The following is a 25,929-nucleotide window of genomic DNA, read 5'->3' as shown; positions in this document are numbered from 1 at the left end:
ATGCATTTCTTATCTTCCCTATTACATTTCAAACTCATAACCAATTTCTCTATCTTTTTCTACTTTGTAACACTTCGTATATTTCTCCTTACAAAACTTCTTGTAGTCCTACTAGCATAATTTGTTGATTACAGTTGCTCTTCAAATAATTCGTATACTTCTTCCAATTTTCTGTAAATCTCTGGTCCTGCAGGTTTCGAATCCTTCCCGTCATTTTGTCCAATTCTGCATAGTCCATTAATTTCGTCTGCCATTCTTCTTTGGTCGGAATTTCCCTTATTCCAAATAGGATTCCTTGTAAGCAAAGGGAAAAGTTGACAGCTATGCGCATGCCTGGGGATCATTGGATCTGGACTGCTTTCACACACTAATACCCCATCCTGTAGAATTCTATCAGTTACATTTTATCTGCACAATCAGAATGAATTTCTGGAACCAAATTGCATTTTTTTTCTATGCAGCCTGAGCAGGAGCAGTCACCATTAAGAAAAAGAGGTCGGAATAGGACTATCCCTGGATCAAGCAACTTTTCTTATTTAAGTTCTCAAAGCTCTTAACCTAGCTCAAGGTTGTCATCTGAACTACCCAGAAGCTTAACTGAGAATCAATCACAGTCAGTCCATCATTTGAAAAGTAAGACTTACCCCAAAAGGGCAACTAGACATTCCATTTTTCATGACGGTAACCTTGCTTTAAGGAGCCATTTGGCGCCTAGCTGATATATCTGAGTTTCTAACACTGCATCCTGGGCCATCACATCACTTGATTCTCAATATCCTGTAGGGCAGCCATCACTAACCAGCTGTTTTCCACATGATGCTAGACTACAACTCCTATCATTCCTTGCCATTGGCCTTGCTGGCTCTAACAATATCCACATGGCATTACCTAAACCACAACAGTTGCCGCTGAAAGCCTGAGCAGTATTTAGAAAACTTGGGTGCCAGCTGTTTAGAATCACGCCAAGGAGGGGCCATTAGTTTATTCCGTTTTGCAGCTCTTCTCAAAGAAGGGTGGTATTTTATTTCTTCTGTAACTACATGCCTGCAGATGTTTCCAGTGCTGGTAATTAAATCTAGGCTACTTCCACACAAAGCATTGTGCACACTCATAATATACAGTGGTACCTCAGGTTACATACACTTCAGGTTACATACGCTTCAGGTTACAGACTCCGCTAACCCAAAAATAGTGCTTCAGGTTAAGAACTTTGCTTCAGGATGAGAACAGAAATCGTGCTCCTGCGGCGCGACAGCAGCAGGAGGCCCCATTAGCTAAAGTGGTGCTTCAGGTTAAGAACAGTTTCAGGTTAAGAACAGACCTCCGGAACGAATTAAGTACTTAACCCGAGGTACCACTGTACTTTGAAATATTACTGCCAACTATTCATCCATTGACAAACCTAGACAGCATCTTAAAAAAGCAAAAAAAAAGCAGAGACGTCACCTTGCCAACAAAGAACCGTATAGTTAAAGCTATGGTCTTCCCAGTAGTGATGTATGGAAGTGAGAGCTGGACCAATAAAGAAGGCTGGTCGCCAAAGAATTGATGCTTTTGAATTATGGTGCTGGAGGAGACTCTTGAGAGTCCCATGGACTGAAAGATCAAACCTCTCCATTCTTAAGGAAATCAGCCCTGAGTGCTCACTGGAAGGACAGATCCTGAAGCTGAGGCTCCAATACTTCGGCCACCTCATGAGAAGAGAAGACTCCCTGGAAAAGACCCTGATGCTGGGAAAGATGGAGGGCACAAGGAGAAGGGGACAACAGAGGACGAGTTGGTTGGACTGTGTTCTTGAAGCTACCAGCATGAGTTTGCAGGAGGCAGTGGAAGACAGGAGTGCCTGGCATGCTCTGGTCCATGGGGTCACGAAGAGTCGGACATGACTAAACGACAACATTCATCCATTGCAGAAGAACTGCATCCCCCATGCTCTTCCAAATCTAGCCTGGCCTTGGGAGGGGGAGATTATTAGGATATACAATTAAGAGGCATTTATTAGCTGCAGTCCTCCAGTCTAGAATGCAGAATTTTCATTTGCTCCAGAAGTTCTGAGTTACATTTCTGTCCCTGGTTTTAGACGTCTCTCCTACCTACTGCCTGTGAAAACCCAGCAAGTCAATGTGATTTGTGCTATTAAATGTATTTTGCTTCCATTTCCCCACCCCTGGCACCACAAAGGGATTCCTTATGAACTAAGATCCTTAAAAGAGGATGAATATCTATTAAACAATAATAAAACAAAACAGTGCTATTTAAATTGTCGTGTTTTTCTTTTAAAATTCTGCTGTTTGCTTATGAGGTGTAGGCTGCTGTGGATGGACTTTCCCCCCCAAAAGAATTCTCTGAATAATTTTATAACCACCACATAATGTGGGCATTTCTTCAATTCAATTTGAAACACAAAGCCACATTTTGGTTCAGTAACTAAAGCAGTAGTTATTTTACTGCATTACAAATAAAAGTAGCATCTCATCTTGACTAATGAGCCATTCTGGAGAACCTGAAAGCCTGATAAACTTTCATGGCATTCTGGTTGAGCCTAAGAAAGCTATTGCTCATCTGTAAAGTTATTTTCTTTAAGTGAAGACATTCTGGACTTTCAGAAAGCGCTGTCAGCTTCCACCAAGCCTTTCAAGTTAAATTAAAAGCACAATAGGGCTAATGCCATCTTCCTCTCATTCCTTCCACATGTTAAGAAGAAATGCAGTTGTCTCCTGCAGCTCTCACTAATATAATCCCCATGCTTTATAGGGCTGCATGGGTGAGTTTTATTTCGTTTTTAATGTGGCTTGTTGAGCAACAGTTTTGCTTTATCAGACATGCATCTGTCAGTAGCATAAAACTGGAACACCACAGATGTCTGTCTCCTGGCTGGTGTCAGCATAGCAGGCGAGTGCTCCAGGGAGAGAACGGGTAATGCTTCCTGGAAGCCGATATCAATAACTACAGCTATCAGGTAAAGGTATTAGAAGGAGAGGGTTGAACTGGAACAACAGAATTCTGTGGACCAGCCTTTGCCCACCAGATGTTTTGGACTACAACTCCCATCAGCGCCAGCCAGCAGTCATGCTGACTGGGGCTGTTGGGAGTTGTAGTCCAGCACATCTGGGGTGCACCGGGTTGGCAAAGGCTGGTCTAGTCTGGAACCTGGCACGGATCGTATTGATCAATTTACAGTCACTGTAAAGTTCCTTGCAACTAGACCACACACCTTCCCTATATGAATGTGTTTGTGGGTGCACACATAAGGTAAAGGTAAAGGGACCCCTGACCATTAGGTCCAGTCGTGGCCAACTCTGGGGTTGCGGCGCTCATCTCGCTTTATTGGCCAAGGGAGCCGGCGTACAGCTTCCGGGTCATGTGACCAGCATGACTAAGCCGCTTCTGGCAAACCAGAGCAGCACACGGAAACGTTGTTTACCTTCCCGCTGGAGTGGTACCTATTTATCTACTTGCACTTTGACGTGCTTTCAAACTGCTAGGTTGGCAGGAGCTGGGACCAAGCAACGGGAGCTCACCCTGTCGGGGGGATTCGAACTGCCGAGCTTCTGATCAGCAAGTCTTATGCTCTGTGGTTTAACCCACAGCGCCACCCGCACACATACACACACCTTAAACCCATGCACTTCTGTGCAGTGTTAGAAACTCAGATATATAACCTAGCTGGCAAATGGCTCCTTAAACCAAGGTTACAGTCGCCAAAATGGAACGCCTAGTTGACATTTGGGGGTAAGATGGCTCTAAAGTCCTATTTTTCAAATGGAGGACTTGACTGTGATTGATTCTCAGTTAAACACCTGGCTAGTTCAGATGACAACCTTGAGCTAGGTTAAGAGCTTTGAGAACTTAAAGAAGCAAAGTCACTTGATCCAGTCAGGGACAGTCCACATACATATTGGCCTATTCTGATCTCTTTTTCTTAATGGTGACTGCTCCTGCTCAGGCTGCACAGAAAAAAATGCAATTTGGTTCCCGAAATTCATTCTGATTGTGCAGATAGAGGAGGGAGAAAGGTTGATTTCTGCTGCTCCAGAGAAGCGGACACGGAGCAATGGATCCAAACTACAAGAAAGAAGATTCCACCTAAACATTAGGAAGAACTTCCTGACAGTAAGAGCTGTTCGACAGTGGAATTTGCTGCCAAGGAGTGTGGTGGAGTCTCCTTCTTTGGAGGTCTTTAAGCAGAGGCTTGACAACCATATGTCAGGAGTGCTCTGATGGTGTTTCCTGCTTGGCAGGGGGTTGGACTCGATGGCCCTTGTGGTCTCTTCCAACTCTATGATTCTATGATTCTATGAGATAAAATATAACTAATAGAATTCTACAGGATGGGGTACTGGTGTGTGGAAACAGCCCAGATCCAATGACCCCAGATGGTTATGACAAACAATATCCTGGCACCCAAAATCTTCACTTGGTCGCAAGTGGTCAAAAGCCAGGTGCAAAATGCTCCTGGCGCCTGGCTAATTTCAAACACTGCTTCTGTGCCCAAGAACCCGAGGCCTCATATGCCTATTCTATACCAAACTCCTTCCCCATCAGAGACATTCTGTTTCTGCATATCACAAACCACAGAAGGGGAGTGCGCCCTTGTGCTCTGGTCCAGCAAAAATGGGATGCTGGCCTAGGTGAGCCACTGGCCTGATCCAGCACACTCTTCTTATGTTCCTACACTGGAGTCTGGAGTTAAATAGAAAAATCCTAATACAACTCTAAAATGGCTAAGCACACAGTGCCAACTTTTACAAACGAGCCTCAGTTGAAATTGCAGCTCGGATTTTAAACTCTGCTCAGTAGAATAACAAACAGTTAAGCTCGGCTGCTAACAAGCCCTCCGAACGGATATTTCAGATGTTTGCGGGCTATAAAGTTTTGCATCTGAGAAATTTCAAAAATGTCCGCCTTCCTGTGGAATGCCTGCTTTTGGCATAAACCAAGACATTACTGAATGCAGGAAGCTCAGCTTTTCTCCTTAAATTTTGCAAGTCCTTTCTGTTTCTATTTTAAATTTAATTAAACGAAGTGTTGGGGGGAAGTTTCAAGGTGGAAAGCTCCAGATTCTCACTAGGAAAGAGAACTGCTGATTTTTCTCCAAGGGTGACCAAAGAAATCCAAGAGAGTTTGCAAGGGACACTGAGAAGGAATTGGATTAATTCCCAATGTTTGCATAACGGGACCCGTAATTCCACTCTCCACATGCCCTAAAGGAAGTGTTGCATGACTTTCTGGGATGAGCAGGATGAGCCCCATCCTTTCCTTCAACACTAGAGCAGTTGGAGGGAACAGGATCTCATCTCTACAGTCATGCTATGCTCCAAGTACAGTACATTCACATCTTATGTGGGGGTTATGATCTGGGGGTGGCACTGATACACAAGCTGCGTATACTCAAACCAGTGTCAGAAACTCAGATATACAGTGGTACCTTGGTTCTCAAACTTAATCCGTTCCGGAAGGCTGTTCCAAAACCAAAGCGCACTTTCCCATAGAAAGTAATGCAAAATGGATTAATCTATTCCACACCCAAAATAGCAATTTGACATGAATTTTACTATCTAAAGAGACCATTGATCCATAAAATGAAAGCAATAAACAATGTACTGCAGTCACACAATCAATCAATCAGTAGCTGAACTGGGTTCCACACAGCCGCAAAAACAAAACACAAAAGCCGCAAAAACAAAAACGCAAAATAAATAGCAAAAACTGACAGACCTCAGCATAACACTCAAAACAGAAGCGTGACACTCAAAACGGAGCACGTTCAGCTTCCGAAAAAAGTTTGCAAACCGGAATACTTACTGCCGGGTTTGCAGTGTTTGGGTTCCAAGTTGTTTGAGTACCAAGGTGTTTGAGAACCAAGGTACCACTGTATTATCTAATCACCAAATGGCACCTTAAACCTGGGCTATGGTCGCCGCAATGCAATGTCTAGGCACTGTTTTCCCCATCCCATGGGATGATATTATTAATTATTATTATTATTTCTATACAACTTTAAATTTTAAAGAACAAATCTCAAAGCAGTTTGCAACACATTAAAACACCAAATAAAACAATCCAGAATAAAACTAATTAAAGCTTCAAGGAAAATATTTCGGATCCTTCACTAAGGGACATTTTGCTTTCCCCAGTTGCCAACCTGGCATTCAGAGATCTCCATGTGGTTGCAATTGGGCCCGCAACAGTCACAAAATGTGCCTGGGACTGGGCCAATATCAAACACTGCCTCACACCCCACATACCTCCGTGTGAACATCCTTTCCTTGCAGAGCAGGCACACTGATCTGCCCTTGCCTGGTAAGCAAGACAGGGAGCTTAATAGCTCTTTCCATGCCAGAAATGGGCGCACTTAATTTACAGAATTTCAACCGGCTGGCCTTCACCTGTGCATGGCGGAAACTGCACAGGTTAAAAGCATGTAAGATGCATTTTGAGGTGGTGTTGTTGTTGTTGTTTATTCGTGTCCGACTCTTCGTGACCCCATGGACCAGAGCACGCCAGACACTCCTGTCTTCCACTGCCTTCCTCAGTTTGGTCAAACTCATGCTGGTAGCTTTGAGAACACTGTCCAACCATCTCGTCCTCTGTCGTCCCCTTCTCCTTGTGCCCTCCATCTTTCCCAACATCAGGGTCTTTTCCAGGGAGTCTTCTCTTCTCATGAGATGGCCAAAGTATTGAAGCCTCAGCTTCAGGATCTGTCCTTCCAGTGAGCACTCAGGGCTGATTTCCTTCAGAAAGGATCGGTTTGATCTTCTTGCAGTTCATGGGAGTCTCAAGAGTCTCCTTCAGTACCATAATTCAAAAGCATCAATTCTTCGGCGATCAGCCTTCTTTATGGTCCAGCTCTCACTTCCATACATCACTACTGGGAAAACCATAGCTTTAACTATACGGACCTTTGTTGGCAAGGTGATTTTGAGGTACTGTATCTCAAAAGTAGAAGATGGGCAGCACAAGCCACAGCTGCCCTCCTGAACTTGGAGCTGTAAAAAGTGGATGGGTCGTCTCTCAGGAGCAGCGCTAGTCCTGAGGTGGTCACAGGAGGACTTTAGAAGCACAGCAATGAAGCTGAACGTTGAAAGATCCAGGACAGATAAAATAAAATACCTCTTCATGCATTGCATAGTCAAAACTACGGAACTTGCCTCCTCAAGAGGGGGCAATGACCGCCAACTTGGATGGCTTTAAAAAAGGATTAGACAAAATCATGGAGGAGGGGGTCTATCAATGGCTACTAGCCATGACGGCTAGGCTCTACCTCCACAGATGGAGGTAGTAATGCTTTGAAATACGAGATGCTGGAAACTACCGGAGGGGAATATGCTCATGTTCTGCTCCCTAGCTTCCCACAGGCATCTGGTTGGCTACTGTGAAAACAGGATGCTGGAATAGATGTTCCATTGGCCTGATTCAGCAGGCTATTCTTATGTTCAAAACCACAGGGATAGCAACTTGATAACTCAGAGTGTGGTGCTGATAACGCCAAGGTTGTGGGTTTGAATCCAGCTGCATGTTAGTTTCTAGATGGTTCTCAGTGATTTGCAACTCTATGATTCTAGGAGTGATCCCCTTTTCAGCTCAAAGCTCAAGAGAAGGGCTAAGGCTTGCTATTTTCACACTCCAAAGTTATTGGATTGCCAACTTGCTCCAAAGTATCCTGGAAAAAACAGCAAGACTACGGGAATAATCCCCTGTTCCCGTCCTCTACTCCAGGGTTGAGGGAAAATCTGGGAAGGCCTGGAACCAGAACAGAAGCAAGGAATTCACCAAGTTCTAGAGGTGCAACATGAGGTCAGGAATATGCAGGATCTTGCCCATCCAATATTTGGCTGGCTACCAAAGACGCCCCAAAATTGTCACACTTCTCTCTATCATTAGAAGTAGAAATGGCTGCTATGGATTAATAGGCCTGGCTGGTATTTATTGGTATAGATTTGATACATAGCTCACTAGGTAGCTCATTAAATGTGGTCAGGTAAATATTAGCAATTCATATATGTAGCACGTTTATTTTATTTATCTATACAAAACATTCATTTCCCACTCACTGGCTACAACATGGAACCTAGGGTGGCTAACAGGAATAGATAAAACCGCCTTACAAATTCATAAGAAGGGTTTTTTTAAAAAAAAACCACACAAAATATTAAAACTATTGTAAGTGCAGCAATAATAAAATGCACAGAACTTCATCTTGATATGCGCTTTAATGCATATTTAATACATGTTCAACAAACTAATATAATCTTGAGAATAAAATGTAATAGTTGGGGAGTTAACAGCTGGCATTTTGTGTGTGTGTCACATATTGCCTTAATTAGTTCACATATGCAATCTTGCCTTCTGAAGACTTTGTGTGCACACTCTTTCTCTTTGAAAAAAAAACCTCTTCCTCATGTAACCCTTTACACTAACAGGTTTGTTGGCTTATGGAATACCTGCTGAACCACAACAAACAGAATGGCGAGTGTCTGTCTAAACCATATGCTGCAAAAAAAAAAGGGTCACAAGACACTGTTGTGGGCAACACAAAGTACCCATTTCACGGGGGGTGGGGTGGAATATTGATGGTGCTCAGAATTCAACAAAACAGGTGAAATACCTACACACAAAATAAAACACAGACAAAAATGCCAACTATTCTCCCCCTATGAAAAATGCAAACTTGCCAGCCAAAGTGGTGGGGGATGACACAAATAAAATATCCATTTTAAAAATTAAAATTTAAAAGCTGGTAGAGGGTCTTAGCCAAGGGAGGGGGGTTTCTTAGGGTATCTTGGTGCACACAGGTGCTATATTTGGAATCCTAGTTGTAAATACATGCCTTCAGATCATTCTGCCTGCCAATTACAATTTGTTGATAATTTAAAAGTACAGACATGTGCTTCTTCTGGTAACAATTCCACTCACAAGTAGCTCAGAGGCTGTAATCAGAGCTGAACTATTTCACTGGCTTGTGCAATACTATAACGAGAAGATTCCATCTCCAGCCCTGTTTAATTAGCTACCTCATGCTAATTAGCAGCTGCATCATGTGAAAAGGTAAGAAATCGCTAGAGTTGCAACTAAAAGAGCAACTTAAAAAAACAGAAAGCTCTGGCTATTCTGTCCACCTAACACATGTTTTCATGACTAGACAATTTGAGGAACTGAAGATTATTATTTTTTTGTTCTTCTAAGATTTCCCCAAATGTTCAGCTGTTTCAGTTTACAATTACAGCAATTTGAGGCACAGACATCTGATTTTCAGAAAGTGACAACATGTCTTTTTTTGGACATCCCCTTTCTAAATGAGAGGCAAAGCTTTCCCCTGAAAAATAAAGAAAAAACAGCAGGAATAGAGATACTAAAGTCTACAGAAACGTCTAATGCCTGTTTCCCACCCACCCACCTTTTTATTTTCTTTCTTCAAATGTAGAGGTTTCATTTATTTGTAAAATGCTGTCTGCCATAAGCCTTCAGAGGAGGGAGAATCTATCAGGTTCCTTCATCTTTTACCAACTAGTCATAGCAGAACTCTTAACAACTGCTGCACAGTTTCAAGATGTGATCACGGCACTAAGCAGAGCAGGCCTTCAGCACGCTTCCTGAAGGCCAAGCTACAATAGACATTAAATACTTAAATTCACAGATGCATGGTCACTTTTTAAAAAACACTGTAAATAACAGCCGCTTGGAGTCAAGTAAGAATCGGGATCATGCACTGAAGGATGGGGCAGTGGGAGTTAATCTTTTCTTATCATGCCATTGTCCTAATTAAAACTGCCCCTGCAAGAGAAAGTTCTCCACTGGCTATTCCTTGAGTCCAAACACAGCAGGGTGGACAGGGTTTTTCACTGAGACCATGGTGGGTAGGAAGGCTGAACTATCCCTCCCACCACAGTGCTGATATTCACTGGGAGCCAGAGGCCACCTTGGGCCGAAGATGGTGTGGCCAGCAACCCGCCGTCCACGTGACACTTGTCGCACACCTGTGATGTCACACATGCATCATCAGGAGGAGGCGCATAGTCAGGAGGCGGTCCTTGAGAGGTCATTTCCCCCCCTAGAGTTGACACGCCTGTTGGGAGCCCAGAAGCAACCACATTCAGTGAAAAATTTAAAGGTTCATGCAGCTGTGCATTAATGTAATGTGTAGTTTGGTTCCGAGTCTTCCTTATTAAGGTGGGAAGGGAACTCTACAGCCCAAGGTCACATGAAACTAACCACAATTACCTTGAATTTCTGCTTAACCCTCAAAAAAGAAGGGCATTTTCGCTGGCCAGGTTTAATTCAAATCCATCAAACCTCCTTTGGGGAAGGTTCTCAGGCAGGGTGGAAAGAGAAAGAACTTGCCCATGTGAAGACCACCTGGTGGAAACCCTTATACATATGGTTCTTAATTGTAAACTATATGCTGATCTCAGTCAGCAATTTCTAGATCAATTCTGTATCCCCAAATGGAAACCAGAGTTGGAGGTCATACATTTTCTATTACTGGGGAATGATCAGGAGCTCACCAAGTTAGTGGGTAAATATCTCTATTTGGTTTTTTGTCGTCGAAATACACTGCAGACGTCTGATCTCCCAGGAGACCTAGAGATGTGATGATAGACTGCTCTGCCATTCTTTTAGCAAATGTTTTGTGCTATTGGGGAAGTGGTAATTTTTTATTGATTTGTTTTGGATGTTTGGATGTGATGCCAATAAAAGGTTTGATGATGATGATGATGATGATGATGATGATGATATAGCCCAAGGTAACATTCTGGCAACCCCATCAGGCTTGGTAGGTACGGAGCTATGGAACCGAGTTTCCTTTGTGTGGCAGCATGTTATGTTATCTCTGAAAGATCTGTATATTTACAGACATACAAGCAGAGAACGAAGCGTAGCCGAAGAGCTGCTACAGGTAGATCCCCGGAGAAGGGCCGTAGTTCAGTGGCAGAACAGGAATCAGGTTTGATTCCTGACATGTCCAGGGAGAGCCAGAAATATCCTGTCTGAAATTCTGGAGAGCCATTGCCAATCAGTGTAGACAGTACTAGGCTAGAGAGACCATTGTTCTGACTTCGTATAAGGCAGCTCTCTATGTTCTAACCCCCAAAGATAGAACTAACCTCCCCCCTCAAAAAAAAGTGCTCCCACCCAAAGTTTCAGCAAACTTTTAACTAGAGGCACTAAGCCAGCAGTCTCTGTCTTTCTCTGCCCCTTCCAACTACACATGGAGTGTTTTCCTTAAGGATTGAACCTTCTGTTCTGCACACCAACAAGCATCCATTCCTCCACCACCACCAAATATGCATTTGGTGTACATGTACAGAAAGTGATGTACTTTGGGTATTTCATGTTACTAAGATTTTTGCCAGTAGTCTTCCGCTAACAGGGAGTGGTTTGTTTTTATCTACTTCAACGGAGGTTACCCAGGGATACAAGCCAGGAAAAAGCTAGCGCTGCCAAGTCTCCTGCCCAAGAATGAATCCCTTTTCACTCACTCACTCCAAGTCAGCCAAAGCAAAAAGCAATCCTATACATGCTACTCAGAAGTAAGTAGGTTCAGGGAGGGCAAACTGCTCAGCAGTGCAACCTGGGAGACAGAGGGTATGTTACTGAAACCAGGCATAATTCAACAGTACAAAACAAAATTTAAAAAGCAGGATATATATTCAGAAGGATGGGAGGGAGCAATATCAATGTCCGGTGTCCCCCCCCCCCCTTTTTGTGATGTTAGTACTATATCATGCAAGTTATATTTGGCAAACTGCATCCTTGTCAGAGAACTTTCTTCACGTGCAAAAAGCTGTGTTTTCCACAGCTGCATGTCTTCATCATAGTGACTGATAAAGAGATAAACTTGGCAGATATCCCTTGTGTTGTATGTACTATGTGTGTACAGGAAAATGTGCTTTTCAAAAAAGAAATAATTGGCTTTGAGTAATTAGGTCAGTGGTCTTATACCTGAGAAAGCCCATTAGAGATTAAGTAATAAAAGTAAAAGCATTGTCATTCCGAATACACCAAGGTAATCAAACTATTCATGGTAGTATGAAGAGGGATCATTAGCAGCACACAGATTTGAGCAGGAAGAAGCCTTGGGCTTGCACGCTCTATCTCCCCTCCTGCCCTGTGTTCAAGGGGAGTTTTGGAGCTTTTGCATCTCCTTTTAGCCAATCACAGCTTCCCATACCCTCCAAAACCAGGAACTGTGGCTGACATGGAGCTACGGTTTGTTTAAGGGACACAGCTTCAGAAACCATGGTTAGGCGCTGGCCTGTTTGAAACTCGTCATAAATTAACATGAACCACAAAGTTTGCCAGTCCAGACGAAATGACAATGTCGTTTACTGGGACATGTGAACATAGCTATAATGATAAAGGCAATGCCATTTAATTGTGAAAGGAAGAAATCACAAGGAAAGTATGCATATTTGGCCTAGAGTCCCTTTGGGACTGTGAACATGGCAACGGATCCTGCTTACAGGGCTTGGATGTCTTGGACAAAAACTTTTATCCTATTTCAGCCTAAGATATAACACAGCAGAAGTAAAACCCAGAGATAAAGCCAAGTTGTTATACAAGGTCACCACTCTTAATGATTGTGCTAGCTCTCAGATAACACTGGTCACGACCCAAACAGCCGTGTATAAAGGCAGAAAGTGCTACTGCTGTCTCGGCTCCTGCTCTACAGCAGCCTCCCCAGGCTGGTACTCTCCAGATGTTTTGGATTACTGTTCCCATCAACCCTACCCAGCAAGTGCATTGGGTTGGAGGAAAGCTGTTCTAGAGCAGGCATCCCCAAACTCAGCCCTCCAGATGTTTTGGGACTACAGTTCCCATCAACCCTGACCATTGGTCCTGTTAGCTAGGGATGATGGGAGTTGTAGTTCCAAAACAGCTGGAGGGCTGAGTTTGGGGGTGCCTGCCCTAGAAGATCCCCTTATAGTGGTGCCTCGGTTTAAGAACAGCCCTGTTTACAAACTATTTGGTATACGAACTCCGCAAAACCGGAAGTAGTGTTCCGGTTAGCGAACTTTACCTCAATCTACGAACGGAAGCTGAATGGTGGAAGGGCACTGGCAGCAGGAGGCCTCATTAGGGAAAGTGCACCTCAGTTTAAGAACAGTTTCAGTTTAGGAACGGACTTCCGGAACTGATTAAGTTCATAAGCCGAGGTACCACTATTCTTTCAAGAGATGCAAAGACTTGCATTCGAAAGGAGACAAGGAGAATTTCTAACGTGAGTACTTATTCCAAGCGTACGTTCTTCTCTATCATACAAGTTTTATATTACAGTACAGGAACATTCCATTATTATCATAATCTGCAACTGGACCTAACCTTTCAGCAAATGCACAGATATTGCTAACACTTTGCACGGTACTCAGCTATGCAAGTGTTTGCAGGATCTTTACATAAAACGCTACAAATGCTGTACTGTGACATAGCTAAACTGATTTTATGCATGCTAAGTAAAACATTTTAAATCAACAGTTTGTTTGTTTTTAAAATCATACTGCATATTTATGCTTAATATCACTATAGGTAGCTATTTGAATGGTAAGATGCTAACCTTAATATACAGGTTTCCTTTCCAGCACTGTATTTTTACCTCTCCTTTCCCCCCACTAACCATCATTTTGCAAACAATACAAAAGCATCACACTGTTTGTTATGTTACTATGGGATGGCTTTTTAAAAGAAAGAAAGAAAGTATACAGGGAAGTAGTCCCTAGTAAATCTGCCAGTGGACATTATACAGTGGTACCTCGGGTTAAATACGCTTCAGGTTACATAGGCTTCAGGTTACATACTCCGCTAACCCAGAAATAGTGCTTCAGGTTAAGAATTTTGCTTCAGGATAAGAACAGAAATCGGGCTCCGGCGGCACAACAGCAGCAGGAGGCCCCATTAGCTAAAGTGGTGCTTCAGGTTAAGAACAGTTTCAGGTTAAGAACAGACCTCCGGAATGAATTAAGTACTTAACCTGAGGTACCACTGTACTTCGTACGGTACCAACAATGTTCATGTCACTTTCCATCATTAACAATAAGTGAAAATGGCAAGTCCCCATCCCACAGAGCTTTACATTCTAGAGGAGAACAAGTGCAAGGCAAGTGGGAATGAATATGCTCAAATATAGTTATGTATCCTTAGGCTTCAAGCGGGTTTTGAGGAAGGATCCGTAAGGATAGAGGTAGTTCCGGGAATAAGAGACCAAAAGCGAGAGAGAAGTGGCAGTACATTTTAAAGGAGCATGAGATTTCTGGGCAGCTGCTCTTGGCAAAAATTACAGATCACAGCTGGGGAACATTTGGCCCTCCAGATGTTGCCGCACTACAACTCCCATCATTCCTAACCACTGGCTGTGCTGGCTCAGGCTGATGGGAATTGAGGGCCAAAATATGTGCCTAAAGCGTTGAGTACAACCTTGTTTCTACCTACTAAACAGACTACGTAAAAATAAAACATCCAGGACGAGTAAAAAAAAAAAAAAGGTGTGCTGTGCCCCATCAGCAATGTGATGAGAGAAGTTAAGCTGTGTATTAACTTTCGAGAAGCTTAGCTACTCTGATTATATCGTCAGTTGACAGCACTGGTACCCATAATAACCAGTGAAAAGGATTTTGCAGTAAGAGAACTTTGCACATCAGTCCTCTGTGTGGTTGTTGCTGTTGCTGTTGCTGTTTAACAGTCTGCACTGAAGCGTGTTAAATGACTGAAGGGCTCCACACTTGAACAAGGCAGAAAGCAAAATGAAGAACACAAGGAGTCATGAGACAACTTAAAACCTGGACACAAAACACTGATCAAGTGACTTGGAAAGACACTGCTTCCCTCTACAGATGCTTAGCGTAGCGGTTTTTAAAATGAAGTTGCCACCATACTACTGCAAACTGTGTACGACCACATGCTTACACTCCGAACAGCTTTAACCACCTGAAGGAAGAAACGAAGGTGCAGGATTTTTTAAAAGCATGCTAGTGACAGGCCACACGGCCGCTTTACCCTTAAGTTTGTAACGAGGGAGTTCTTATGTCTCTTGGCGCACTGGGGTTATAGTTGCAAAATTAAGGGAACTGGCGTTCTGGAATTCGGATCCTTTACTTTCTGGGGAATTGTGACTCAGAAAACAGCAGCGCATGACTCACTTCCCCTATTTCTAGGGATTTGTACCCCAAACCCTCGTGTGCATTGCCAAAAGCCCTGCCATCATGCCAGGAGCAAACAACCCACCAATTTCACAGCTGCAAGCAGCTCATCCTAGGCCAGGTGTGGCGGCTACGGCTGCATCTGCAAGACACAAGGCAGCTGTTCCCTGCCAGATATCCAGAGATCAGGATGAAAACTTCTGCACCACACCTCAAGCAAGAACAGAAGTTGGGGGGGGGGGGAGAGAAGCATGCTTTCCTCCAAAACAACACTCTTTTCAAGAGGAAAGAAGAAAAACCATTCCAAAAGTTTTAACTTTTTTTGGGAGGGAGATCAAGACCCCCACCCCAGAAACACAACATAGCTCAGTCGGTAGAACATGAGACTCTCAACCTCAGGGTCGTGGGTTCGAGGGAAAGATTCCTGCATTGCTGGGGGTTGGACTAGATGACACTGGGGGAAACCTTTGGAATTCTGTAGCAAAGGTAAAGGGACCCCTGACCATTAGGTCCAGTCACGGACGACTCTGGGGTTGCGGCGCTCATCTCGCTTTACTAAGCCGCTTCTGGCGAACCAGAGCAGCGCACGGAAACGCCATTTACCTTCCTGCCGGAGCAGTACCTATTTATCTACTTGCACCGGCGTGCTTTTGAACTGCTAGGTTGGCAGGAGCAGGGACTGAGTAAGGGGAGCTCATCCCATTGCGGGGATTCAAACCGCAGACCATCTGATCGGCAAGCCCAAGACTCAGTGGTTTAACCCACAGTGCCACCCGTGTCCCTTTGCAATTCTGTGGTGCTCCTTCTTTGCAATTCTGTGGTGCTATGAACCTGGCCATTTAATAATAATAATTTAAAAAATAAAAAATAAAAAATAGGCTTCTGGTGCCTTGTTCACAAGCTAGATCTTGGCGGGGCAGCGTCGGAAGACCAGAGACCAGGCAGCGAAGCAAAGGCGAGGCTTACCTGTACCCCGAGCCAGCGGGCAAGCCGCGCAGTGCAAGAGAGTCCACAGCAAAACGTGCTTGGGCGCCCCGCTCATTGTCAAGCTCCCTCGGGGCGCTCGGCTGCTCGGCGGCGCAGGCTCGGCGGGCGCGGCGAGGGGCGCGCGGGGCGAGGCGAGGGGCTCCTCCGGAGGCGAAGGCGGGTCCCTCGAGGCGGAAAGCGGGCGAGCGAGCGAGGGAGCGAGCGAGGCCCCGGCAGAGGCAGCAGCAGCCGCAGCAGCCGCGGCTCTCGGCTGCTTGCTCGGAGGAGGGCGTGTGTGACTCACCCCCGCCCGCCCGCCTTCCCCGCTTCAGCCCTGCCTTGCAGAGGAAACAGGAAATCTTAAAAAGTTCGCAAACAGCTGGGCAGGACTTTCTTAACTCTCGCAGTCAGTTCCTTCTCCGGCCCACCGTCCCTCCCTCCCGGGCTCGCTTCGGAGCTGCCTGTCAATCAAGGGCCTGAGGCCAAACCTCCCTCGCCCTCAGGGCGCTCTTTTTCTCACACACGCTGAGGCAAAAAGAAAAAATAATAGTCCCCAGAGAGAGGCGGCTGGGCATCATCGCACGTCGCCCGCTTGGTTCCTGGAAGGAGACTTCCCTCATCATCGCTGTGGCACGCGCCGTGGCTTTTTAAATTTTTATTCGTGGGCGTGGACTGACCCCATCAAGTAAATAAATATACTTAGAATCATAGAATTGTGAGGATCATCTAGTCCAGTGGTTCCCAACCTTTTTTTTTTTTTTTTGCCATGCCCACCTAACTATGGTTACTCTTTTAAAAATAACTTTTTTCTTCTTTAAAAAAAAAAGTGTCCCCGGATTCTTTGAAAAAAATCTGGTAACCTTAACCTAAGCATCTCTAAAATCCTGATCCCCTCCCCCGCCCGACACATAATTCTAATTATTCAAAAAGTGAACTCCTGTAACTCCTGTAATTCATTCTCGAATTGCCCCCCCTTAAAAATCAAATTGCCCACCCCCGTAGGCCGTGTGTCCCACGTTGGGAACCATGGAATTGTGGTCCAACCCCCTGCAAAGCAAGAATTTGCAGCCGTCCCATGTGGGGATCAAGCCTGCAACCTTGGCATTGAATACCCTCCAACATTTCTTTGATACAAATAGGGATATCCTATTCCATATTATTATTATTACCAAGTCACTTGACTGGGTTGCTCCAGCTACTCTGGGCAGATTACAACATATAGAAGCATAACAAAACATTAAACATTAAAAAAAAAACTTCCCTATACAGGGCTGCCTTTAGACGGCTGGCGGGTCAGATAACTCCATACCATTCAACATTTCTCCAGTGGAAATAGGGACGTCCTACCTTACCATCCAACATTTCTCCAATGATAGGGAAAGCAGGGCATTCTGGCATGAAATCAGAAACCAGGAGAGCTTCTGCAAATCCGGGACTGTCCCTGGAAAACAGGAGCACTTGGACGGTCTGACATTATCAGCACCACACTCTAAGCAACTGAGCCATCTTGCTTAACTAAAAAGTAGAAATAATTTTTGAAATTGAAATGCGCTCTGAGGTCACTTGCATGATGTTCCAGTGACGCAACTGGCAACCTGCCTGAGACACCTTTTTTTTCCTAGAAGAAAAGCCGTGGTTAAAAGTGTGGCACTTACTGAAACAACTTCACGGTGAGTAATGGCACCTTTTTTCCACAAGAAAAGCACTGGCTGTGCCCATGTTTGTACTTCTCACATCAGCAATGCAAATGCTAAGAAGAAGGTGTTGTTGTTTTTTTGCAGGGTGCTATAGACAGGTCCACGCACTTCAGGGCACACACAGAGTCTGCTGGATCAGGCCCATGGCCCAGCTGGGTCAGTATCCTGTTCTCACAGTGGCCAACCAGATGCCTGTAGGAAACTTGCAAGCCAGATTTGAGCCCAAGAGCACTCTCCAGGGGTGGAGCTTGGTAATATGGCGCCCTGAGCGAGGACACAGTTTGGTTATTGAGCTTTCATCCTGATTTGTTTGTGGAGAGGTTGTGTCAAAGCAAGTGTTATCCCACACTTCCCACTGCATTTGACTGATGCTAGGGATGCGGGTGGCGCTGTGGGTTAAACCACAGAGCCTAGGACTTGCCGATCAGAAGGTCAGCGGTTCACATCCCTGCGACGGGGTGAGCTCCCGTTGCTCGGTCCCTGCTCCTGCCCACCTAGCAGTTTGAAAGCACATCAAAGTACAAGTAGATAAATAGGTACCGCTCCGGCAGGAAGGTAAACGGCATTTCTGTGCGCTGCTGTGGTTCGCCAGAAGTGGCTTAGTCATGCTGGCCACATGACCCGGAAGCTGTACGCTGGCTCCCTCAGCCAATAAAGCGAGATGAGCGCCACAACTCCAGAGTCGGTCACGACTGGACCTGATGGTCAGGGGTCCCTTTACCTTTTCCTTTTATTCCTAATTTTAAAAAGTCTGTTCTTTAGGGAAGAGGGTTTGTTCATAAGTCCTCCCAATCAATTATAATTGTGCAATTTGAATTTCCTGATGTCTGAATCCCACCCAAAAGTAGTGACCCTCTGGAAGCCCCCTAATCCTACAATGGGCTAGTTTGTGAAATATTTTCAGGTTTTGTCCTGGCCTTATGCATGGAGCCAGCAGGTCAATTCTGCCTTCACCAGTCCCATTCAGCCAGTCCGAATGACGTCTATTGGTGTGCAATCTTACCTATGTGGGGCAAAATCACATAGTGTATTCCCCAAGCTTCTAGAAAACTGACTACCCTATTTTGGTCCACACAAATTGGTTGATGCATGGGCCCAATTATGATGATATAACAGGTGGCCCAAACAAAAAAGTTCAACCAAAAAACATACCTGAAAGCTGTTTACACCCATAGGGGGGAAATACCAAAGAAAAAATTATTAATTCCTTCTGAGAATGCACTTGAAAGGGATGATTTTCTGACCATTTAAAGTGGTATAATCTCAAGTTTCAACAATACTGTCTCCAGAATTTACAGCTTCACTTCATCTTGATTCTCATTCATTTTCCTAACTACTATTTATCCACTATTTGTCTTTAATTACCGGTACTCAGTTCCAAAAAATCACTATGCCTGGTTACAATGCATACAATGAAGCCTCCAAAATGTGCTACAGAAGGCATCCAATGTGAATATCGATGCAAATATAGAAGTAGAGCAAGTATACTATACACATGCTAAAGGTAAAGGTAAAGGTAAAGGTAAAGGACCCCTGACAGTTAAGTCCAGTCGCAAACGACTCTGGGGTTGTGGTGCTCATCTTGCTTTACTGGCCGAGGGAGCCGACGTTTGTCCGCAGACAGTTTTTCCGGGTCATGTGGCCAGCATGACTAAGCCGCTTCTGGTGAAACCCGAGCGGCGCACAGAAACACCGTTTACCTTCCTGCCGGAGCAGTACCTATTTATCTACTTGCACGGGCGTGCTTTCGAACTGCTAGGTTGGCAGGAGCAGTAACCGGAGAATGCTAAACACTTGTAAATGGTATTCATGATCAATACATTGTACTACCATAGCAATTAGGAATTTCGGCACATCACTTTTTTGCCCTTTGCGTAATCACTTCCACTAGTTCAGACTCGTTCTTAGGAATTCATTCATTGCTGTAAAAAATGTTTAGCCTCAAGGAAGGGCATTTATAAAAGGTTACCTGCCAACAGATTTTATAACAGTCTGAACTCAAATCGTCAGGAGGGAACCTGCATTTTGCTTATTTCTTTGACATAACTAACTTGGATTATCTGTTGTGCATAATTAACAAGATCATTATCAGTTCCTCTGTATAGAAACCAAATTGTTTCATTCCATATTCGTTTAATGCTTCATTTATGTTGAACAGAATTCCTGAGATATAAATTTTCTATTCATGTATACAATGAACATGAGAAATGTGGGCAGTGACAGAATCACCTTCCCCACATTTTATCCATTAAAATGCATGTCTGCACCATGCACTGGTGCATATATAAGCTTGAAGGCGATTGCAGAGCCTTGAGTGAGCAAGTATTTTGCTTTTTCAGGATTGACAGAGAGTTCCGCCTACTTTGTAGGCTTGTACTTATAGGCAGTAATTCTAGACACAGGCATAGACGATAAAGCTATAAATGGCTACCAGGCATGACGGCCATTTTCTGTCTCCACTGTCTGAGTCGATAAGCCTCTGAATACCAGTTTCCAGAAATCACAAGTAGGAGAGAGTGATCTTCCTATGGCTTCCGATGGACATCTGGTTGGTCTCTGTGAGAATGGGATGCTGAACTAGATGGGTCATTGGCTGTACCACCAGCAGGCTCTTATGTTCTTATACGTATGTTTGCAGAACATAACACTGCCCACTGTCATCATATGTGTGGAGATGTGCCCTAAAGTGTGAAAAGTGAAGTTTGCAAATGCCAGAGATTATCATTAAAACTAACCTTGCATTTCATCCTTGGCACATATACATAAACTTCCTATGCCTTCTCTAGTTAATCTCCTGGTTTGCAGCATTAGGGTACATGTGGAACTCCAGACTGAGTTGATGGTGACCAGGAGCAAGTATTGCCAACCGAAATACTCTTTTTGGTTAGATTTCAACTTGGCAGGAATCATTTCAAACCACTTTACTACAATGCTCTTTGAATGAAGCTTCTTTTGATCGCTGCCCAGGGTTAGAAGCTAGTTCAAAATGTGGTGATCTGGCCCATAGCGTTGTTGACATTACAGATATGCTCCAGGGTCTTCCTTGATAAGAGATGTTAAAAATGTAAATAAACATGCAAGCAATGCTTTGTTCTACAATTCAGTCTGAACGTACACTGGGATTTCTCAAGATTTCCAGCATTTCTTCTCATTCATTTGTGTCATTTGTACCCAACAATTGAAAATAGTACATACATGCTTGCCTTTAAAAATATCTCTGGGCCAGTCAACATCAGGAAGTACCCATAATTATACAACAGAATGTTATCAGAAAGTTCTTATACAACTTGGCAGAAGCCAGACATTCAGAAGACAACTAGGTCCCTGAAGTACTGTTCACTGTAGGTACCACTATTGTATTTGAAGGTTACTGTAGATAAATACAATATTGGTTACTGGTTTGCATTCGTTTGTTTTTTTGTGTATCTTGTATTTCCATTTTGTATTTTTCTGTTGTGAACTGCCCTGGGATCTTCGGATGATGGGCAGTATACAAATTTAATTAATAATGATCAAAAATGGTTAGAGGGCTGGGCTATGACCTGGGAGACCAGCCCTGAAATTCACTGGGTGACCTTGAGCCAGTCACCATCTCTTAGCCTAACCTACCTTACAATGTTGTTGTGAGGACGAAAGGGGGGGGGGGGGACCATGGACACCACCTTCAGGTGCTTGGAACATAAAGGTGCTGTATAAATGTAATAAAGAAATAAAATAAATATCACAGTATTATTTTCTGCTACATCCACCAGTTAGATCTTGAGCGAAAAGTGTGTTGAGTTTTGCAAAACTGGCAGCAGAAATGCGTTTTTACTTTTGTGCACATCTATATTCCAGGAATAGGTGTGAAATAATATAAATAGATGGGTTGCAGGCACAGGCATTCTTCTCTGCTGCGTATATTCTGTCCTTCGAGAGCTGTTCAAGAAAAACACGGCTCCGTAGATAGATGGCAAAATTTGCCGTGTGTCAGAGCCTAGTCCCATATCAAATGTAGCAACCACAGTGGTATACTTATTTTTGAAATCATCATTCCACATATGGAAAACATTGAAGATAATCTTCAAATAGGTTTTCAAGGCTTTTGAAAATGAATTAACTTGCCCTCTCCCCTCCCTCCCCGGCCTCCCAGCTTATGCGCCGATTAGAACGTAAGAAAGTTTGTTCTTCAGCACATCCAGTCCAGTAACTTGTTTCTTGCTGTAGCCTCTGGAAAGAGTGGCAGAGGAAGAGGAGTGAGGGGAGAGTACACCGCCCCCGGCAGTGCGATCCTGGTAGGGTACCATCACGGTTCCTCCCCCCCCCCGCGCGCTCGGTGCCACGCCCCCACAGCCAGCATGCCACGCCCCCAGGACATGCACCATACCCCTGTGGGCGGCTTGCCACACCCCCGTGATGCGCACCAGCCCCGCCCCCACCTGCTCTATGCTCCCCGGTGCCAGAGCATGAAGCTCCGCCACTGTCTGGAAAGCCCCACAAACAGGATGTACAGTGGTACCTCGGGTTAAGTACTTAATTTGTTCTGGAGGTCCGTACTTAACCTGAAACTGTTCTTAACCTGAAGCCCCACTTTAACTAATGGGGCCTCCCGCTGCTGCCACGCCGCCAGAGCACGATTTCTGTTCTCATCCTGAAGCAAAGTTCTTAACCTGAAGCACTATGTCTGGGTTAGCGGAGTCTGTAACCTGAAGTGTATGTAACCTGAAGCGTATGTAACCTGAGGTACCACTGTACAGTGGTACCTCTGGTTGCGAACGGGATCCGTTCCAGAGGTCCGTTCGCAACATGAAAAGAGCGCAACCTGCAGCAGCGCGCCTACGCACGCGCAGGTTGCAATTTGCCGCTTCTGCGCATGTGCGTGGCATCACTTTGCGCTTCTGCGCATGCATGAGAGGCAAAACCCAGAAGTAACCCTTTCCAGTAATTCCAGGTCACCGCAGGACGTAACCTGAAAGAATGTAACATGAAGCAAACGTAACATGAGGTATGACTGTAGGCAGAACTGTTGCTCCTTGTCAAGCTGGTAGTCGGAGCAGACGTATCACTCCTGTTATCCAAAGGTTACCCATAGCCATCTTAATGAATAGCCATAGATAAACTTTTTCCTTCATGAATGTATGTCTAATCCTCTTTCAAGACCACCCAAGCAAAGTGATTGTCATCATCACACCTCATGGAAATTCCATACATTAATTACGTGCTGTGTGAACTATTCCCCCCACCCCCAATACTCCTTCAGGCAGAAAGCTAGGAACCTCAGAATGTGTCCCTCTATTACCTGTTCTACCTGTCTATTTGTATAGATAAGTAAATAAATAAAGGCATTGTAAGTTTCCAGCCAACATAGGTTGTGTGAAAAGTTTTGGGTTTCCTTTACAGCAGGGGTAGTGAACCGTTACCCAATGAAGGACCATTGACCCATTGGAAAAGTCAGTCAGGGGATAGAGCCAATCATGGGCTGGGCCAGAACCAAAAGTGGAGAGAGAGATTGTCAAGTACAGTATGCAGGCTCTGGGTGTGTTTGTTTTTTCCAAAGAAGTGTGTCTCAGAAACATTAATACGCAGTTCTATATCCAGGCCAATATTTGTTCATTTTCCCCAAGTCCCCCCCCCCCCAGCTCTTTCTCTAGACCAGAGGTTCCCAAACCTATTTGGCCTATTGTCCCCTTTTCAGGAGGAAAAAAAAATACTCAGTGCCCCCTGGAAACCTACTGTCAGATGGCTGTTGTGGTTGCTCGAGAGTAACCAGGCAGGACTCCAAACCTGCGTTTTACAGGTTTTATTTTGGTGCAAACTATTTATCGAGCTCCAAAGCTCATGTCTGGCTCAATCGCTAGCAGAATCCAGGAGTGGTCTTTTTTTTTACCTCCCCCAACATAAGAGTTTCGTTACCCCCAATCTTCTCCTTTCCTCTTTGCGCCTTAGGCAACTGCGCAGGATGGGCGATGGCAAGGGCGCGTTTCCCTCCTGTCCGGCTTGCTCAGGAGCGGTGTTAAGGCTCCCACCAGCATCCTCTGGTCCTTGCACCTGTTCCCCACTAGAGGTGGGGCTTGTTGGGATTCGCAGGATACTGTTCAACAGTAACTGTGGTTGTGGTGGTTGTGCTGTGGTATGGTGGTGCTGTGGTGGAGAGTATTCGTTTGCCTTAAGGCCAACAGTATGGACTGTTTTTGTAAATACCTGTATATAGCTCACATTAAAAAGACTGCACTAGAAAACCCTGGGACTCTGAGCGTTTCTGCTAAAAGCGCCGCGAGGAATCGTGACAGGGCTCTCCTTCTCCCCGGAAGAGGAACTGCTTCGCAAGATTTTCGAAGGCTCCCTGTAATACGACTGTCCTTCTATTCCTCGCCTCTGAGCCAATGGCAGTTCCCTGACACCTACCTTCTTTAAGCAAACAAAACAATCGCTACAACTTTAACTCCATGTTACGTCCGTAAGCATCAATACGCAACAGATGAAACATGTGCAAACGGTTTTTCAAAAATTTCTTCTTTCTTTATGCTTCTACTGCAGTCCAGATCAAAACTGAGATCCTCTCTCTGCCAGTGGTGATAGCGACTTTTGCTCTAAGTGACTGCCCCATGAGTGGCCATGGTGAAAGACCAAGTCGCCTCCAACTTGTAGAGCCTTGCACTATAAGACTGCACGTTTTACAGCAATCTGTGTGCCGGCTAGCACAATTGATTCCTGTTCTGTAGCTTTCAGCTCTTGCTGCAAATAGTATCTTTAGCAAACCAGGCATGGGTAATCATTAAAATGTTGTTCTAACATGATGTATGGGAGAGTTTCTCTTTAGTCCCTTTTCAATTAATGGGAGCTGTTACAGTGATGGATTTGAAAGGATATCTCCTTAATGCTGGTGTAAAGCTGTCTTTGTACTTTAATTACACGTCTCCCAACATCTCAGGGCTGTTGTCTCATCTTGCCCCTTGCTCGCTGGTGAATGAAGCAGAGTGGTGATGCTATCCTGACTCATGTAGCTGGGATTAATGATCTCATTTCATGGCTTGGGATACAAAGATACACATTTAATACAATGGTTGTTTGTCGAAGCATGGATTCAGGGGTGCTAGTTAAGATGGTGTGCGGGAGAGATCGTAGTAGTGGAGGAAAGCAATTCAACAAAATCCAAAGGTTTGTTTTTGGAAACATTCAAGGTTAAATTACTTTAAACTCTGTGCCAAGGCCATCTTTTAATACCTTATAAAACTATAGCACTTTTTTTTTCAACAGACATATTGCATCGCCCACCTCAACCCAGCTAAAGGGGTGTGCTACTTTGGCATTTCATTACATCACTGTTTATAACAATAACTGGAATGTTAAACCAGTGAACTGAGCAGTTAGATATGAGTGCCTGAGGGAAATCATAGTAAAGGTAAAGGGACCCCTGATCATTAGGTACAGTCGTGACCGATTCTGGGGTTGCAACGCTCATCTCGCTTTATTGGCCGAGGGAGCCGGCGTACAGCTTCCGGATCATGTGGCCTGCATGACTAAGCCGCTTCTTACCTTCTTGCCAGAGTGGTACCTATTTATCTACTTGCACTTTGACGTGCTTTCGAACTGCTAGGTTGGCAGGAGCAGGGACCGAGCAACGGGAGCTCACCCCTTCGCGGGGATTCGAACCGCCGACCTTCTGATCGGCAAGTCCTAGGCTCTGTGGTTTAACCCACAGCGCCACCCGCGTCCCATGAGGGAAACCATACTGGACTTGAAAAACAGGGGTGCTCGTGCGTCCTGCTCCACCCGTGACCTCCTTTACAAGTTTCTGTAACTTTTATTTTATATTTGGTCCACAGGTTTGGAACTGAATTTTAATTTGTGGCAACTGGGACCCAAAGAATGGTCAGGGAACCCCTGATGCTATAGTCCTGATAAAGTTAAGTAGGTCTCTGTACCTGAACAGGGAACTACTGTATTCGGAGACCCATGTATAACATGTCTGTCTGTCTGTCTGTCTGTCTGTCTGTTGGTGCTCTATAGGTGCTACACATATATTTTGTTACATGGTGTCCTAGTGTTGTATGTGTGTATCAACCGTAACCAAATGTTTGAAGAATTAACTGTCCTTTCTGCATATTTATAACTCTATGCAATGGTTTAGTTTCTCATGTTTTGCTTCCGCA

General features: G+C 44.6%; 1 protein-coding gene across 1 annotated transcript in view; it reads right to left on the bottom strand.

Moving 5' to 3' along the window:
- TGFBR2 (transforming growth factor beta receptor 2) overlaps positions 1-16,388 on the bottom strand; it is a 69,137-nt gene extending 52,749 nt beyond the window's left edge. Inside the window, exon 1 of the mRNA XM_080974960.1 lies at positions 16,101-16,388. Within this exon, the coding sequence (XP_080831086.1) occupies positions 16,101-16,176 (76 nt within the window). The 5' untranslated portion in view covers positions 16,177-16,388. The remainder of the gene's footprint in view (positions 1-16,100) is intronic.
- Positions 16,389-25,929: the final 9,541 nt, after the last annotated feature.

The sequence above is a fragment of the Podarcis pityusensis genome, assembly GCF_964106645.2.
Source record: "Podarcis pityusensis genome assembly, chromosome: 12".
Classification (NCBI taxonomy): Eukaryota; Metazoa; Chordata; class Lepidosauria; order Squamata; family Lacertidae; genus Podarcis; species Podarcis pityusensis.
Note: the sequence above shows the minus strand (reverse complement) of the source record. Positions and strands in the feature narration are given on the sequence as shown.